This window comes from Ceratotherium simum, chromosome 9, assembly GCF_057802395.1.
Source record: "Ceratotherium simum simum isolate JZ-2026a chromosome 9, ASM5780239v1, whole genome shotgun sequence".
In the NCBI taxonomy this organism is placed as follows: Eukaryota; Metazoa; Chordata; class Mammalia; order Perissodactyla; family Rhinocerotidae; genus Ceratotherium; species Ceratotherium simum.
The window spans coordinates 55,179,395-55,196,156 of NC_141908.1; the positions used below are offsets into that span (position 1 = coordinate 55,179,395).

The window sequence follows — 16,762 nt, forward strand, 5'->3', positions numbered from 1 at the left end:
GAGGGTCGTAAATTTTTCTTTGCGTCATAATAGAAGGCTATAAAATCGAGTTGAAATTTTACCCCGGGCAGGTTTTAACCAACAGATAATGATTTCCGAGTTGCTTTTCCCACTCCCCTCCCTCCCCACCCAAGCTCTGCTGCTTCTGTCACCCGAGCAAGGAGTTTTCCCTTCTTCCCCTTTATTTTTCTCTATTTTTAATTTTTCTGGAAGATCTAAAATAAAGGCAGGAGGAAGAAGTCCCTGCTGCCCGAATAGGAGTCCCTGGGGCGAGGGGAACCTGGAAGCAGTGATACAGGGGAGAGGGCAGGGTGAGATGCAAAGGCTGTGTCTCTCCTGCTCGCTCCCATCTCAGCCTTTTTAATCTCGCACTCCAAGGAGATTCGAGGTCCCAAGAGCCACTCTGCTCCCACCCCAGCCCAGCCCACCCCACCCCCAGTTTGCCGGAGATCTGGGCTGGGGGCAGCAGTGGGCATTCTCTTCCTCCAGCTCACAACTCTGGCCCAGATGCTGGGCAGCAGAGCCTCTGTATGCATAACCTCCTTCCCTCTCCTTGCCTTTGAGGATGATTTCCGGGAGCTGGGGCTGGCTGCTTTTGGTGCTTGTTTTGGGATTGTGTGTTTTGATTTCTTTTTAGGTGTGTGTATATTTCCCCGTCAGGACAGAGACAAAGTTTCCTCCGTTATGAATTATACATTCAAACAATAACACATTAATGCAATTATTCAAAGATGACAAATGTTTATGTGCTTTGCAAGCGACTCCGGCGGAGATTCCAGGAGCTTTCTCTGAGCCGCTTGCGTTTTTCTCAATGAGAAGTGGCTCCCCTCCCACCCCCAACCCCACCCACCACAATCCACCTCGACATCCCCTGGTAGGCCCCGAGAGGAACCCGCAAAAATCCTCCCCAGCTCCGCTGGAAGCCCGGCAGCCAACAGCCTCTCAAGGCCCGGGCTTGGTGGGCACTGGCCCGGGCTATTTTATCAGTGTGACAATTGCCCGGGTTGGTGTGATAAATCATCGTAAGTAATTCCTGAAAGGGTGCGAGGCTGTTGGGGGCCGGGCGAGGACTGTAAATCTTTCCGGTTTATTGCTCTATGAACATATGCTCCGATTGAAGAAGGCTTAGATCCTTTCCTGGAGACAAATTCCCGCAAAGGGGCCCCCCTCTTTGGCTGGAGATTAACACTTGCTGTCGCCCGGCTGCTTGGCCCCTGATGGGAGGCTAGAGGGCGGGGTCCTCCGGGCGGGGGTGGACTGGGGGCACCCACGGTCGGATTCCAAGAGGCTCCCCGAGTGGGCCTCGAGCCAGGCCCGGCCAGGTGAACAAATGGAGGGGCTTGCTGACAGGTCTGGGGGCTCGAGCCTGTCCTCCGGGACTTTCCCGTGCTTCTGGAGTGGGGATGCGGAGAAGCTTACCCTCTTCTCCCTGGCTATTCTGCGGCTGCCGGGCACTTAGCCGTCTCCTGTCCAAGACCTTGCAAGCGGTGACTGGGCATCTGCTCCCGGCTGGATGCCACTGAGAAGCAGACCTGACCATGAAAGCGAGACTTCGGGGATGGGGTGGAGACCTCCGCATGGTGCGGGATTCCGGGGTGCGGGCCAGGCTGGGGGAGGGCCGTGGGGTCTGGCGCAAGCCAGGAGCTGGAGGCCAGCCGCTGGCCCTGGCCGGGAGCTTAACTCTTCCTCCCACATGCAGAATTGTTACCGTAAATTCCACCTGACCACTCCGAGAGTGCTGGGAACCTGTCTTGATTTAATATTTCTAAAATACAAGCTCCCTCATCTCCGAGATAAGCCCGGCCAGGATTGATTCGGCAGTCCCTCTCGCCTTCTTGGAGACGCCGCGGGAAGCCGCAGCCTGGCGGTCGCTGGGCCTGCGGGATCCGAGGGCCCTGCCCAGATCCGGAGGCGCACAGGTCACGACAAACAGCACCGCAGCGTCTCGGCGGCGCCAGGCCGCGCAGAGCCCGAGTGGAGTGCCCAAGACTCAGAGAGGAGAGATCGCTCCCGGTCCCTGCCTTTTCTGGCTCTCAGAAGTAGCGATTCGTCTGCTGCGTCCGCGGACCGAGCCAAGGCCCCAAGTAGCGGTGGTGGTGATGGTGGTGGTGGTGGGGTTTCCCTGGGGTGACCGGCCTGGTCTGTGAGCTGAAGGCTCCACCTTAGGGCCGGACCTGCGCTGTCACAATGTAATTGCCTTGCCCGGGGAGGGGAAGAGCAGCGTGTCCGCCTTGCCCGGGTGCGTGCGGATGCGGGTTACTGGGCGCGGCCAGGCCGGGAGCTAGGGGAACCCTGAGCCTCTGATGCTTCACAGCCGCCTCTGGAGACGCCTCTAAGAGAGGCAGGCTCTAAAATTTTCAATCCCCGCACCAGTCTGGTGGAAGGCCGGGCCATGGTCAGAGGTCGTGGGGGGAGAGACTTTTAGAGCCCCCATCCTACTGCCTGCGGCCAGGCTGGAGCTAGGTTGGTCCTGAGCTGGGAGATGGGGTCTTTCCTTCTGCCTACAAGTCTGCCCTGGGGAAGGGGCCCTGATCCCATGCCTCCTGCCCCTCCTCCCAGTCCCCAGGCCTGGCTGCGCTCCGGGGCTGGCTGGCGTGAAAGTTTCAGCCTCAATCAGTAAGATCTTCCCTCGGGGTCACGTGAACAAATATGCTCGCATTTGAAGGCAGCGTCTGTATTTCCCGACTATGAGGGGGATTCCGGGGCTCTCTCCAAATCCAGCAAGGGCCACATTCCGAAAGCAAAACAAACCCCGAGCTCTGGGGGGCCTGGGAGGGCTGGGCAGGAACCCAGGAGTGGGTGGGGGCGCGGGTGGCCGACGCTCTGGGCCTGGGAGCGGACAGGCGGGCGGTGGACCGACGGGAGCGCAGCGCAGGCGAAGCCTGCTCGGGGACTACGAACTCGTTCCTCCTGCGTTTATTGGTAGTTGAACCTCAGCCTGGTTCCGTTCTACCGGGAATTCCGTGTGCTCGGGTATATGGCCGCGTCTGCGAGCACGCAAGACCAGGGTTGGGACAGTGTTGTCTGCAGACAAAGGGGGAAGGCTAGCTCTGCCCCCCACTGGCGCCCACTCTAAGGCCGAGGACACCAGGTTTATGATAAATTGGGACCCAGGTAAGCAATTGCATGACAAACTGGAAATCTTTGGCCATAGGGCTGCTTGCTGCCCTGAGCGGGATACTAAATATGATTTATTTTGTGTAATCTCTGATCTTGATTATTGCCAATTGGTGAGGCAGCCCGCGTAGACCTAGATACACTTCTACATATACATGGAGGACGGTGATTAATCGTAAGGAGGTGCGCTTTGTGGGGATGCTCCCCGCCTACCCAAAGGTTAGGAGGACACACTACCTTGCCAGGCTTGGAGGGTGGCTGGTGGCATTGGGGGGGTGGCAGTTTGAGGAGCGGGTCAGTGAGGGGGTTGAGGGCTGGAGGAAGTATTTTGGGGGTAAATGTGCAGTTATGAGAATGGGCTGAAAAATGAAATGAATAAAAAGAAACTTTGTTTTACACTGTCACTGCCAAAGTAAGATGGAGCGTCATATTAATTCTGTGTCTTGGGCTGCCTGGCTGGGTGCAGGCAGGTTGATTTATATGTATTTAAAATAAACTCCGTGGCCAGCCAGCTCTCTGCATTGTTCTGGGAGCTAGCTCCACATACGCACGCTTTTATCTCTTGCTGTTGGCTTAACATTTCTTTCTTGGGAGGTTAGTGCTACTCAAGCTTGTCCTCCCGAATTCAAGAGAACCCCGAAACTACCCAGGAGAGTTTGGGAGAGTCCTCCACACTCTTCACTAATCCAGGTTTTGATTTCGATAGTTGCAGAGAAAAGGTTTAGGGCTTCTGGGTCCTTCTCCCCAAAGAACCTGGAATGAAAGCTAAATCATATTTTGGCTCCCATGTCTTGTCCATCCTTTTGTTCACTTTGTCCTGTGGCTTTGGCTGGAGGAGGGCAGGACTATTCGTCCCAGGTCTTTCCAGGGCCAAAGCCTGAGTAAGTGGCTCTGTGAGCCCGAGTAAGCGGCTTCATGCTCAGGGGAATGGCACAGGGCTGGGCCAGACTGGGCCTCTGTGGGGAAGGGACCCAGAAAGCAAGGAGCACTCCCTTAGCCTTGATTGGGATGGGCCCCAGCCCGAGAGAGACCGACTTCCAGGGGCGTTGCCATCAAAAGAGCAGTAAAGTTGTTTTTGTCAATCGCCTGCTCTTGGCTCCATCAGAACTTAAAGTCACTGGACATTTTTCTTCGCTTGCTGCCTTGGAGCTGCGCGCCTGCCAACTTAGTCAGCTGAATCCAATTACTGCGAGCAGCATTTCATTTGGCCCCATGGAGCACTCACTTATAACTTCCCCGAAAATTTCAATAATCCGCACCAAGGCTCCCTATCCTAAAGATTTTTCCCGGGGTAGTGGTGGGGAATGGGGGATGGGGCCGGGTCTGCCAAGGACCAGCTCTTCGTTGACAGCTCGCAGACCGCGTTCCCTCCCGCTCTCCCAGTTTCTGGCTGTGGAAAGGGTACTTGAGCTGGTGGCCCAGAGCCAGCCGGGTTAAGCCTGCGATTCTGGGCAAGCCGGAGGCTGAAGTTGGGCCGGTGCTGGATGGTGGGTGGGCTGGGGAGGGAGCGCGGGAGAAGGCGCTGGGGACTCTGGGCGGCCCAACTTTGGCCACCTTGGGGTCCTCTTTCCTTTCCCCTTCCCAAACCTCTTGCGCCCAGAGCCCCGAGCGCACCACGCAAACGCCCAGGAGCAAACTTACCCTGTTCCTCCGCGACTGGGAAAACAAAATCTAGCTACAGGCGTCTGGGGATCGCGGCCATGGGTGGCATCCCAATTTAGCCCTTCTTCTGAGGGGAAGCTTCTACTTTTAAAGAACCCTTTTTTTCCCCCCAAAAAAATTAAAAAATAATCAAGCGGCGAAAGTTGACGTCTGCCCACGTGAATGTATCATATAAAGCGGCTTCGGGACTCGTCAGTCCGGTCCGAGGGCCCGGGTACATTTCGTCTCCGCCGCGCAACCCTGGGGCCGGCCCAGCGGAGTGGGCCCCCTGGGTCCAGGCCGGTGGGAAGCTGAAGCCGGGCGCGATGTTAGGAGCCCTACCGGGCCAGGATCTCTCCGAGGCGCTTCCGTTGGGTGTTCATTAAGGGGTGAGTTATTGCTGCGTGAGCCAAAGGTCACTTCAAAGGCTTATGGCTGCGCACTCTGGTCTTTAGAAGGGCCGGGAATGCTTTGTGTGGGGCTTTCCCGGGCGAGGTTTAGTGTTTGCAAACTACTGAGTCGACAAATTGCACAGGGCAGGGATTGTTTCTCTCCTTTTACCTGACCGGGGGCGGGCACCCATTGAGCCCGGCAGTGGTGGGCAGCTTGGTCTGGTTTGGGGTGGGAGTGGAAAGTATGTTTGTTTCTTAGGGGGTTTGCAGCCTGCTCCTGACACAGGCATGGGCAGCCCAGGCCAGGAATGTGGTGAGTACTTACTGGAATAAAATCAACTCGGGGAAACCATCCGAGATGTAAAGTTACAAACGAGGAAACAGCATCCAGCTCCCTCTTCACTGGGGCTGAGCGTGGCAGCCTTTGACTGGGACCTACTCAGGCCCATCTACCTATCCACCCTCCTTTTCTGGCGCCCCATGCTGTAGCCTCCCTTCCACCCCAATTCTGCACAGTCCCTCTCTTTTGCTCCTAGGAGGGTCGGCTTGGCTTGAGGGATTGGGGCACCTGGAGCATTTAGGGCTTGGTTGGAGCAGGAGGAGAGGAACTGGTTTCCCTGTGCCTCTGACTCACTTGGCCCACCCCCGCCCGAGGGTCTGGCCCTTCCCTCAGGTCTGGGCTCCCTCTTCCCCCATCCAGCCAAGGATTTTGTTGTTAAAGGCCACGAGCTCCCCAGGAGCCAATTGAGGTCTCCTTTCTGCCAAGGAGAAGGCGCCTGGAATGGCTTCGGGCACCATATACAAGTCACATTGATTATGACACCCTTAAAGAGGGTAAAGCCTCTCAACATAAGTGTAAGAAAGAACCGCCGCCACTGAGTTTTCCATTTTGTTCCAGATCCACCTCAACAGAATATCAAAAGGAACCCGAAGAGCCTACAAAAAGAGTTAGAGACAAAATGTGAGAAAACACACACACATAACTGTGGTGAGTGGCATGATTTTTAAAAATAATTTCCACTATATTTCCATCAGTCCTGCAACTCAAGGTAGCCATCTCAGGATTCATACATCAAGACATAAAACAAAGGGCGGCTTTGAAGTGGATCACCTCAGTGTGAACTGCCACCCGTTACATGATAACCGATCATTGGCCTTCAAATTTATGGCGCTTTAATGGGGTGAACCCAGTGCCTTAAATGCAGGGTGTATTACATATTGAGTTATCTGGGCTAAATAAGAGTGATTTAGAAGGCGCGTCCAGGGCTTCCCATAGGGCAGGAGAGGCTCAGGCTGAGCGATGGCAGAACTTGGGCAGAAAGCTGCCCCAGCTCTGCAGTAAATATATCCCCTTCCGAGCAAAACCGAAGAGAAGTGGTTCCGAAATCCCGAAGTAGCAAAGCCAACAGGGAGAGAAGAATCGCTACTAGGTTCCAGTGAATTAACGGGGATACCCAGCAAGAGTCGTCTCCGCCAGAAAGAGATCTGTGGGCTTCCAAGGCCCTGGTTTAGGCAAAACAGGGAGAGGAGCCGAGGCCAACTCGAACCTTAGAAAAATTTGAGAGGAACAGAAGAGCAACCAGCACTCCATTGCCTCGCCTTTCTCTTTCAGCGTGCACGGACTGACTCTACCGGTCCGTGATTTACGACGACTGCGGCGCTAGTCACAGCCCAGCGACTGCCGCCCCCTCCCTCCCCGAGCCCCTTGGCCTTTACAGGGCCACGGCGGCGAGCGAGCGAGCGCCGGGCCAGCCTCCGCGCGTCCGGCGAGCCTCCCGGCGTCCCCAGCTCCCCAGGCCTCGGCGGGCAGCAGGTCTTCGGGCCCCGGCTGGGCTGCGCGCGTCCCGTCCCGCGTCCGGCCGCCAAGCAGAGCTGCTCCAAGAGGCGGGCGCCGGCCACTTTATATAATCTCCCTGCTCGCGGGGCGCGGGGCCGGGAAAAGTGCGGAGTCGGGAATTCTTTTGGTACGCTTCCTCCTACGCGGAGCCTGTTTTCCACTTCTGAAAAGTGCCGGGCCTTGGGAAGTGTTTTTCTTTTCATTCCTTACTGAAGCGTTTACTGCCGCCGCGCTCGCAGTCATAAATTTTGTTACAAACCACAATGACAGGTGCATTGATATGCACCGTGAGAGCTCCAGCTGCTTAATAACCCCGTCCCCTGGCCGCTGTGAGCGCCTTTTATTTATTCGGTATCATATTAGGTATTGATCTCGGGCAGAATTAAGTGCAGTGAGCAAGTATCAGGGTTCCGCTCTTTCGGAGGCGCAGCGGATGCGGCGGGCCAGCGCGGCCCGGGGAGCGGGCTGTGGTCTCTCCGAGGCCGAGGCCGCCTTCCTTCCGACTGGGGACCGTTTGGCCCTGCATCCCTGCCCTGTAGTTGGGTCTCCGAACAGAGTTGGGCCACTTCCCGGGACCGTGAGAAAGGACTAGCCGGACCCCGTTTGGCGCCCCTTACCCAGGAGGGGCCGGGGATGGCGGGGTTCTGGGGAGGCTACCCACGCCGATCCTGGGCTGGGGGGTAAAGGGGTGGAGGAGTGAGAGAAAAGGGCATCTGAGGACTTCGAAGACTGCCCCTCCCCCAAGCAGGCTAGTCTTCACCCCCAGGCATTCGGGTCCCTGAGCTGAAAAGAGCAGAGGTACCAAAGGCAAGGAAAAAAAGCCTTAAAAAAAAGGGAGGGGAGGGTGATCGAAAAGATGAGCCACTGAACAGTTGACCATTGTCCAAATGATTTATGACCTGTTCCTGCTTTTTAGGTTCAAGCAGAGTTCACAAGGAGTAGGCATTTCTGGAAAGAAGCATTTTTTTAAAAAACCAGTTTTGTAATAATACTCTCAGGTTCTGTTTTAGGAGAGGTGGCTTCTTTGGGGCACTATATATTTTTTGGAGGTGGGGGGAGGCTGCAAAGCCCTTCCCGTGGAGGAAAGGGCTACTGCCCTTACTTCTGGGGAAATGGACATTGGGGTGGTGGATCACCGTTGGGCCTTGAAATTCCTTAAGACAATGAAAATAGAGGCGAGAGAACAGACTCTGGTTACTCATGAAGCTGCCCAGTGTTTGCACTTTTGAGGTCCACAGAGCTTTTTCTAGGAATATGCCATAGGAACAAATACGTATATGTAAAGGCATCTGTTTCAAAGACCTGTTCACTTCCTAAGGAAGCTATTTTAATGTGACTGGTCTACCTATCAAGATAAACTTGGTCAACCTGGGAGGCAAGAGGGGGATGTTTTGCTACCACATTTGTAAATGGAATGACAGAAGCAGCAGTGAGTTCTAGTAGTCTGAGTGTCAAATGTGACCATTTTGACATCCAGAGGGCCCAAGGTTTAAGACTGGAAGCAGGGTCCCAGAAGAGTCCAGAAACTTAACCAAATCCAGAGTAGCTGGTCATTTGGCCTGATGGCAAACACATATAAATATGAGCCAGAGGATGAGGATGCAGCTGTTCAGTTGATATTCAGTTACTTTAATATCAGAGAATGATAAAGAAAATGAATTGAAAGGAAGATTAAGACCAGCTTTGTTAGGTAGATAGCCTAACTACATAAATTTAAGAACAATAATAGAAACAATTCCTAAAACATAACATCCTAGTATTCTATTATCCCATTGACAAGGGCCTGTCTCTTATCAAGATAAATGGCATATTCACTTATATTTTAAAACACAAATAGGCAACAATACTACCAAACAAAGGCTAAGATGAAGAATTTTTTAAATTGGGTTAGAATCTTTTGTGAAAGTGGAAGGGAAATGAGTACATGGAGGCGTGGTTTCAGTACTAGTGGTCATATCCATTAGGCTGCACAAGTTGTCTAGGTAATGTGGTCCATCATGATGACCATGATGGAAGCCAGGGAGTTTGGGGGAAAGAAAGTTGCCTGAAAGAGGAGATCAAGAATTAAGACCAGGGGAGCTGACCTATGAGTTTTCTTTATCAAGCAGACAAAAGTAGTTGAATTAGTTATACTTTAACTCCTTAGGAGCCTTTCAGGAGAAGGGGTGGGGGGCAGGGTGAGAAGGGAAATCCCCATCAAGAGTTAGAGGACACAAAAGGGGTAGAATTTTTCTTAGCTTTTTTTTTTCTCTTCTAATTCTGGGTCCATTCATTATGCCATGAGAGGTTCTCATTGGTTGTGGGTTGGGTGGGAGGTGGGGTGGAATGGATGATCCAGAGCAGAGGTCAATAACAATATTTATACAATAGATGCAGGATACAAATGACAAAGTTATAATATAAAGCATTTTCCATCCACCCATGCTCCATGCATTTCAAACTCTAAATCTCTTCACCCATTTCCAGTGCTATTCATTTAAAAGTAGTCGAGGACAAGAGTCTAGAAAAAAGTAGATGAAAAAGAAACATTTTCCAGCCTCAAAATAAGTCTGGAAGTCTTTAAGTCCTCTTGGTTTTTATCTCCTAGAAGATTTCACAGTGCTGACCCACGGAGCTCACCTTGTCACCGGAAAGTGGACTATCTGGGTTTCCATGAAAGATGCTGTGATTTTGAAACCAGGTGGGGGAGATGCTTGTTTTGAGAGCTGTGGCTATTTGAGTGTGTTATAGGGCTTTCTTTTGCCCATAGAAACCTTGGGATGACCCACTGATTGACTGATTGACCCATTCATTCATTCACTCATTCAACAAGCATTTATTGTACTTACTACATACAGGGCACTGGGATTGATGTTAGAGATACATAGATGAATAAGACACAGTCCCTGCCTGCAAGGAGCTCAATATCTAGTGGGAAAATCAGCCATTAAAATGTATGAGGCCGAAGTGCTTTTCCATGTAGTTTCAAAGGCGAAATTGACAATCTTGGAGAAAGAAAATTGTATCTGGGGGGGGGAGGGGGAAGCTCCTTCCCTTGGAAGGAGTTGAGCTAAAGAGAAGGAAAGGTCTTTTGGTATGTTTATGAGAAATTCCTTCTGACTTCTCCAAGGGTTCAAATAAGGTGAACTTTATAAAATCCTAGATCCTCCCACTAGGAAGTGGATGGGAAGCAGAGAGTCTGGGCTAGTCCTTCTAATATTGACCAGTCGTGCCAATGACAGTACCTCTGGGGCCTCTCACTTTTCTTCTCCACAGGTCACCTGGAGCCTGGGGCTGCCCCAGCTCTCTCAGGATTTGGCAGACATTGGAGGCGGCGGTGAAGGACACAGTGGTGGTCAATGTTATTTGAGCACGATCAGCAGACCCCGGAGCTTCCTCAGTGCACGATGCAGAAGGCTGCTTACTATGAAAACCCAGGACTCTTCGGAGGCTATGGCTACAGCAAAGCCACTGACACTTATGGCTACAGTGCCCCCCATCAGCCTTATCCACCCCCTGCTGCTGCCAACTCCCTGGACACTGATTACCCGGGCTCTGCCTGCTCCATCCAGAGCTCTGCACCTCTGAGAGCCCCAGCCCACAAGGGGGCTGAACTCAATGGCAGCTGCATGCGGCCTGGTACTGGGAACAACCAGGGTGGGGGTGGTGGCAGCCAGCCTCCTGGTCTGAATTCAGAGCAGCAGCCACCACAACCCCCTCCTCCACCACCAACACTGCCCCCATCCTCACCCACCAATCCTGGAGGTGGAGTACCTGCCAAGAAGGCCAAGGGTGGGCCCAATGCTTCTGGCTCCTCAGCCACCATCAGCAAGCAGATCTTCCCCTGGATGAAAGAGTCCAGACAGAACTCCAAGCAGAAGAACAGCTGTGCCACTGCAGGTAGCTCTCTGAGGGGGCTCACCCCTGAGCTAAATCCCTCAGACTGACCCCAAGAAGCTAGCTCACCTGGGAATCAGGAGACTCAGGGCTGGAAGTGTAACTTTGGAGGCCTATGTCTAAACTCCAATTCATGCATAAATGTCCTTTCTTCTTAGTGTCCTTGATTAGGGTCATACCCTTACAGTGACAGGATACTCACTTCCATTACAGGCTGCTGGTACCATTGCTGGACAAGTCTCATAGCTATTAACAGACAGCTCTTCCTTATACTGACCTAATATCTGCTTTCCTGGGCTGCTGGTCATAACTCAGCTCCTTCTTCCACTCAATAGCTCTTCAAAACTTGGAAGACAGGTATTATGATCCCCAAGCCCAGGTGGTTATGTAGCCCATATCACAGGAATCCTACTCCATTAACTTAATAAGAACTAAAGTCTATGGATTGCTATGTTAAGAACCATGCTGAGTACTTCACAAGCATTATATAATTTAATTTTCCAAAGAACTCTTTGAGGTAGGTATATGATAACATCCCTGTTTTACAGATAAAGGAAACTATTAGAGATAAGTGACTTGCCCAAGATTACAAAACTACAAAATGGCACACTCAAATCCGACCAGGGCTTGCAAGGCATAACCATGGCACTCTACTTGACTCACCCCAGCCCAATTCTCCCCATCCCAGCAAATCCATGATGGGGAGGGGCATATCCTAGAGGAAGAGGATGTGCTCTGAAACAGGAGCAGCCTTGGGTTTCTCTCCCTGGAAAAGGAGACCCCAGAGTTGAGATCTTCTATAGGTCCATTCAGGGTGTATGGAAGAAGGGGGGCAGGGACAGGAGCTCTGAGGACTGCTGCCTCTCTCTCCTTAGCCTGCTTGGTTCCTGAAATTTTCTGGCCTGTGTTCCCTGATGTGGTTTATTTTCAGGTAGATGAACTTGCTTCCAGGTCCAGAGCTAGTTTGAGGCCTGGGATGTAGCTAGCTTGTTATCAGGTTTCTGGTTGCCTGCTGCTCTCTGGGGCTGCTGCTCCTAGGGGGAGAGTGTCTTCCAGCCTGTAAGCTCCTTCTCTTCCTGCCCCTCCTTCCCAGCTGCAGGCCCAAGCCCTCCCTCCCAGGAGAAATCCATTTGTCTTCCCAGGGAGGGAGCGGACAGGCTGCTGAGAGGTGGCAGGGGTGGTGGAAACTAGTGTTGAGGCTGCTGCTCCTAGCACTGCAATACTCAAAATGCACCCATGGCCTTGGATCCCCTGAAACTCCGGGGCAGTATTTTTATGGTTTATCACCTCCCTGTGTTTGGGTGCAGAGCCTTTGGGTGCAGCTGGGTTGGAGAGAGGTGCCAAGATCTCCACCCTCTTTCCACGTTTCATGGGATGCTTTGCCCAGGAGCCAGCCCCTGAGTAAGGCAGGCTGGGGCTGCCTCCCCCTCCAGCAGCAGAGGCTGGGAGGAGTGTTCAAAGAAATCTGGCCCTTCTTTGACAGAGGGGAAGCCTTACCAGCTGCTACTAGTCTCTCATTAAACTCCTCCACGGCCTTTGCGATGGGATGATGGACTAGGCTGGAGGGGTGGGGGCGGGCAGAACGAATGGATCTCAGAAGGCAGATGGGGGTTTCAGGTGCGACTGATAGGTAGGCTTGGGGCCGGTGAGTTCCCCCTTGGAATCTCACCTCTCAGACGCCACCACCTACCCCCACTCCAGGCAGGATTGAGATGGGGGAAGAGGTAGAGGAAGAGGAGGGAACCAGGGAAGCACCCTTCTCGGGCCCTGGGTGTCCCCACCTCTCCCGCTCAGCGTCCCCTCTCTCTCCCTCCCTGCCTAGGAGAGAGCTGCGAAGACAAGAGCCCGCCAGGCCCAGCGTCCAAGCGGGTGCGCACAGCGTACACGAGTGCACAGCTGGTGGAGTTGGAGAAGGAATTCCACTTCAACCGCTACTTGTGCCGGCCACGTCGCGTGGAGATGGCCAACCTGCTGAACCTCACCGAGCGCCAGATCAAGATCTGGTTCCAGAACCGGCGCATGAAGTACAAGAAGGACCAGAAGGCCAAGGGCATCCTGCACTCGCCGGCGGGTCAGTCTCCGGAGCGCAGCCCCCCGCTCGGCGGCGCCGCGGGCCACGTGGCCTACTCGGGCCAGCTGCCGCCCGTGCCGGGCCTGGCCTACGACGCGCCCTCGCCGCCCACCTTCGCCAAATCTCAGCCCAACATGTACGGCCTGGCCGCCTACACGGCGCCGCTCAGCAGCTGCCTGCCGCAGCAGAAGCGCTACGCGGCGCACGAGTTCGAGCCCCACCCCATGGCGAGCAACGGCGGCGGCTTCGCCAGCGCCAACCTGCAGGGCAGCCCTGTGTACGTGGGCGGCAACTTCGTCGACTCCATGGCGCCCGCGTCCGGGCCCGTCTTCAACCTGGGCCACCTCTCGCACCCGTCTTCGGCCAGCGTGGACTACAGCTGTGCCGCGCAGATTCCGGGCAACCACCACCACGGACCGTGCGACCCCCATCCCACCTACACAGATCTCTCGGCCCACCACTCGTCTCAGGGACGCCTGCCCGAGGCCCCCAAACTGACGCATCTGTAGCGGCCGCCACCGGCCGGAACTCGCGGCGCAATTACCTCTTTTGCTTTGGTGGCGGGGGTGGCGGGCGGGGCCCGCGGGGCAGCTGGGTGACCTGCCTCCCTCGTTCTGGGCCGGTCGCTGCCTCCCAGGTCTCGGGCCAACAGCGGCCGAGGCGCAGGCGACTGGGCCTTCCCTCCAGGCGCGCGTCCTTTGGGTGACTCGCCATAAATCAACCGCAAGGATTCTCCTCTGTAAGCCTGGCAAAGCCGTATACTGCGGACCGAGGGACTCTAATCTGGTACTGGTGTCCCGAAGGTAAGTCTGAATCTATCGGCGGCGCGCCCTGCAGAGGGACCTGAGCCCGGAGAGCCCCGGGTCTGGCCCGCGTCTAGCTTAGTTGCGGAGACCTTAATTTATACGCTCCTTCCCGTCCCGTAAGGATTGCATCGGACTCAACGATCTGTATTTATTATTTGAAGCGAGTCATTTCGTTTCCCTGATTATTTATCCTCGTCTTAATGTATTTATGTGTATATTTGTAGAATTCTCCAGCCGAGCTTAGGAACGCGCTCCCAGGCCGCGGGGGCCACATTTCACCTCTTTAGTCCGCTTTGTCTGAACTAGTTGAGAGAGTAGTTTTGAACAGTTGTAACCGTGGCTGGTGTTTGTAGTTGATGTAAAGGATTAAGACCGCAAATTGTCCTTCATGGGTAGAGTCAGGCGGCCCTGTGGCGAGGCAAGACACCCGCTACCCATTTCTCAACAGCTGCAGCCCTCACCACTTGACACAGTTTATTGATTTCAAATTGTCTGGTAATATTTGAACAAATATTTAGAATAAAAAAATTTCTCAGTCGGAAGTGTATCTGTGTTAATCACGCACACTTGCAACTACAGCACTCTGCCTTTATCTTATGCACAGTCGTGGTGGAAAGCCCCAAACTAGGCTGAGGCTTTGAAATATTTTTCTTTTCATTTATGTGGATTCTAGTACACAAATTGGTTCTGGGGATACTTGATCATTCTAGCTATTGACATTAGAGGGGGAAATCTGAGGATGCAGACCTATAAATGTTCTGGGTGGGATGTTTCCGGTAGGGCTTTCTGCGCCTGCTTTGCTGTATCTACCACCCACTTTCTAGACACAGATCGACTTTTCTAGATTGCATTTACATTGGGGAGGCTAGAGGTCACTTTTCCGCATTAAGTAATAAAAAATAAACTTTGAAAGAAGACTGACAATCAAAGAAAAGATGAGAAGTCGTAAGAACTGAGCTATGAAAAAACTAAGGTGCAGAAAAAGAAACGATCCTTTGGAGATACACACCTAAGCTTTTTCTCTAGGGAATGCTGTCAGGACTTGTTCCTTTATACTGGTCAGCGGTTCATTTCTAAAGAAAACAAACGTTCCCCGACATGTAAAGTAATAAAAGTTTCATTAATGGGACATAACAAGTATAAACACCTTGTTTACTCCGGTTTCTTTGTACAAAATGGGCAAACATGTCTTCAAGGATTTATAACCATTTTGTAAATATTAGCGTGGCTTAGCTAGGGGTGGACAACTTAACACCCGCTTTTCTGGGAGGAGGCACTTGGAAAACGCCTTCAGATAAGGTTCAATTCTTTTGTATTTCAGCAAAGTCAGCCCACGCATCTCTATTTGGTTTGACAAATAATGCAACTCCTACTACATCCCCAGTGACACGAGCTGAAATTCCTATTGTGTGGAAATAATTTAACTTCTAATCTTCTGGTGGAACAACAATTGTTTCTATTTGGATGTTTGTGTTTCGCTAAATAATGATGGCTCAAAATATTATTTAGTTTCCTTGTTCCTTTGTGCTGTTTTTAAAATGGCATGTTAGATTGGGGGCGGGAAGGGACTCTCCTTTTGCTAAATTTCACTTTATTGGAACAGGTTAAAAGTAGTATACATGTTGTAGAAGTGTATCAACAGAATAAATGACTTCAACTGGAGGGATATTTTACCCACTTTCAAGGCTTAAAATTGTTTTCTATGAAATTTGCATCCATAGGCAGAATTTCTAATTGTCTTGTAAGAAATTATTTTTTAAGCTGTTAGGGAAATCAAAGAGCTTGCTGTCTTGCAGGGAGTACAATACTCTTTCTTAACTGGCTAAATATTAAATAGATGAATTGTCAGGCTGGTTAGATTCAGCCTGGTTTTCCCTCATCTCCTCTTCCTACCATAAATAATAATAAAAATACATAATGCATCATGGCTCCAGGCGTTTTCCAGCGCGGTGTGTTACCGCAGGAGTATCTGCTGAGTCTGCGGGTGTCTGCAAGGCCCCAAGTGTCATCTGCGGCTTAGGGTTTCATGGATTAGACGTTAAACGGGTCTAGGCCGCCTGACATCAGCTTGCTTTCGCACTCAGGCTTCAAAGAAGTGAGGGGTTGGGGGCTCCCTCTCCAGGCAGCAGCAGCGGCCCCAAGGCACCCCTCTCTACTTGAGTGGGGGAGTTTTCTTAGGACAAATATTCGGTTTTTTCTCACCTCTGGAGAAAGGTTCCCCGAGGCTTCTGAGAATGGATCGGATCCGTTCCTGCCATTGGCGTGAGTGTCCTGTACTGGGCACACTGGGTCCCTCCTGGCGCGGGTGGGGACGGCGCTTCGCGCGCGGTCCCCGGCCAGGACGAGAGCGAGGGCCCGTGGCACAGCCATTTAAAACTTCATAAATTATAAACAAGCCGCCTTGCCCTTCGCCATAAATTCTGCTCCTTTTGAGCCTGCAATTAGTGTTAGGAAGCACGGGAGGCTAAACACAACCAAACGCCCTCTGAAGGGCCCAAGTGCCCGAGGTTGCAAACCTCATTTATTTCCCAGGGCCACCCTCTCCGCACCCCGAGGTCCGCGCACACAGTCGCCTCCTCCCCCGCCACCGCCGGCGGTACACACTCGGCTGGCTTCCCTCTCTGCAAGGGAAGGTCACAATAGCTGCTCTATCGGCGGAGCGCCCGCCTCCTCCCTCCCAGGTCTCGGGAAAGCAGAGCAAGCAGCGAGTGGGGGAGGGGAGCGCGGGCCTGGGAATGGCGCCCTGGCCCAGGCTTCTCCTCCTCCCGGGGAGGACGGGCGGCGGGCGGGGACAAGTCGGCAGGGGAAGGAGGCGTCCACCCTAGCCTGTGACTTCTTCCCGGGCCGGGCGCGCGGGGGGCAGTGGGGAGCGCACCAGGGCCTCGAGGCTGCTGGGTCCTGGCCGCCGGGCGCTGCTCGCTCGAGGGCGCCCGGAGCAGCCGGGTCTTCCGGGCGCGGCTGCGCCATTGTGTGCGCGGCTCGCCCACGGGCTCGGCGGCGGGCAAGGCCACACAAAGGCAGC

At 53.3% G+C, this 16,762-nt stretch overlaps 1 protein-coding gene across 4 annotated transcripts; it reads left to right on the forward strand.

The window, feature by feature from the left end:
• The first annotated feature begins 4,664 nt into the window (after window positions 1-4,664).
• Window positions 4,665-13,502, forward strand: HOXD3 (homeobox D3). Of its 4 annotated transcripts, XM_087435421.1 has the most exons (6): window positions 4,665-5,463; window positions 6,049-6,138; window positions 6,763-7,114; window positions 9,575-9,667; window positions 10,243-10,866; window positions 12,686-13,502. In XM_087435421.1, the coding sequence occupies exons 5-6, from the start codon at window positions 10,326-10,328 to the stop codon at window positions 13,441-13,443; spliced, it is 1,299 nt and encodes a 432-aa protein (XP_087291547.1). In that variant the 5' UTR covers window positions 4,665-5,463; window positions 6,049-6,138; window positions 6,763-7,114; window positions 9,575-9,667; window positions 10,243-10,325; the 3' UTR covers window positions 13,444-13,502. The 4 variants fall into 4 exon arrangements, with proteins under 4 accessions (XP_087291547.1, XP_087291546.1, XP_087291545.1 ...); XM_087435420.1 differs by having other exon boundaries at window positions 4,665-6,138; XM_087435419.1 differs by lacking the exon at window positions 6,763-7,114.
• The last annotated feature ends 3,260 nt before the right edge of the window (window positions 13,503-16,762 follow it).

Coding starts and splice junctions, on each gene's coding strand:
- HOXD3 (XM_087435420.1), top strand. CDS start 10,326: ATGTTATTTGAGCACGATCAGCAGACCCCGGAGCTTCCTCAGTGCACG. Junction 10,867..12,685: donor GAACAGCTGTGCCACTGCAG/GTAGCTCTCTGA, acceptor CTCCCTGCCTAG/GAGAGAGCTGCGAAGACAAG.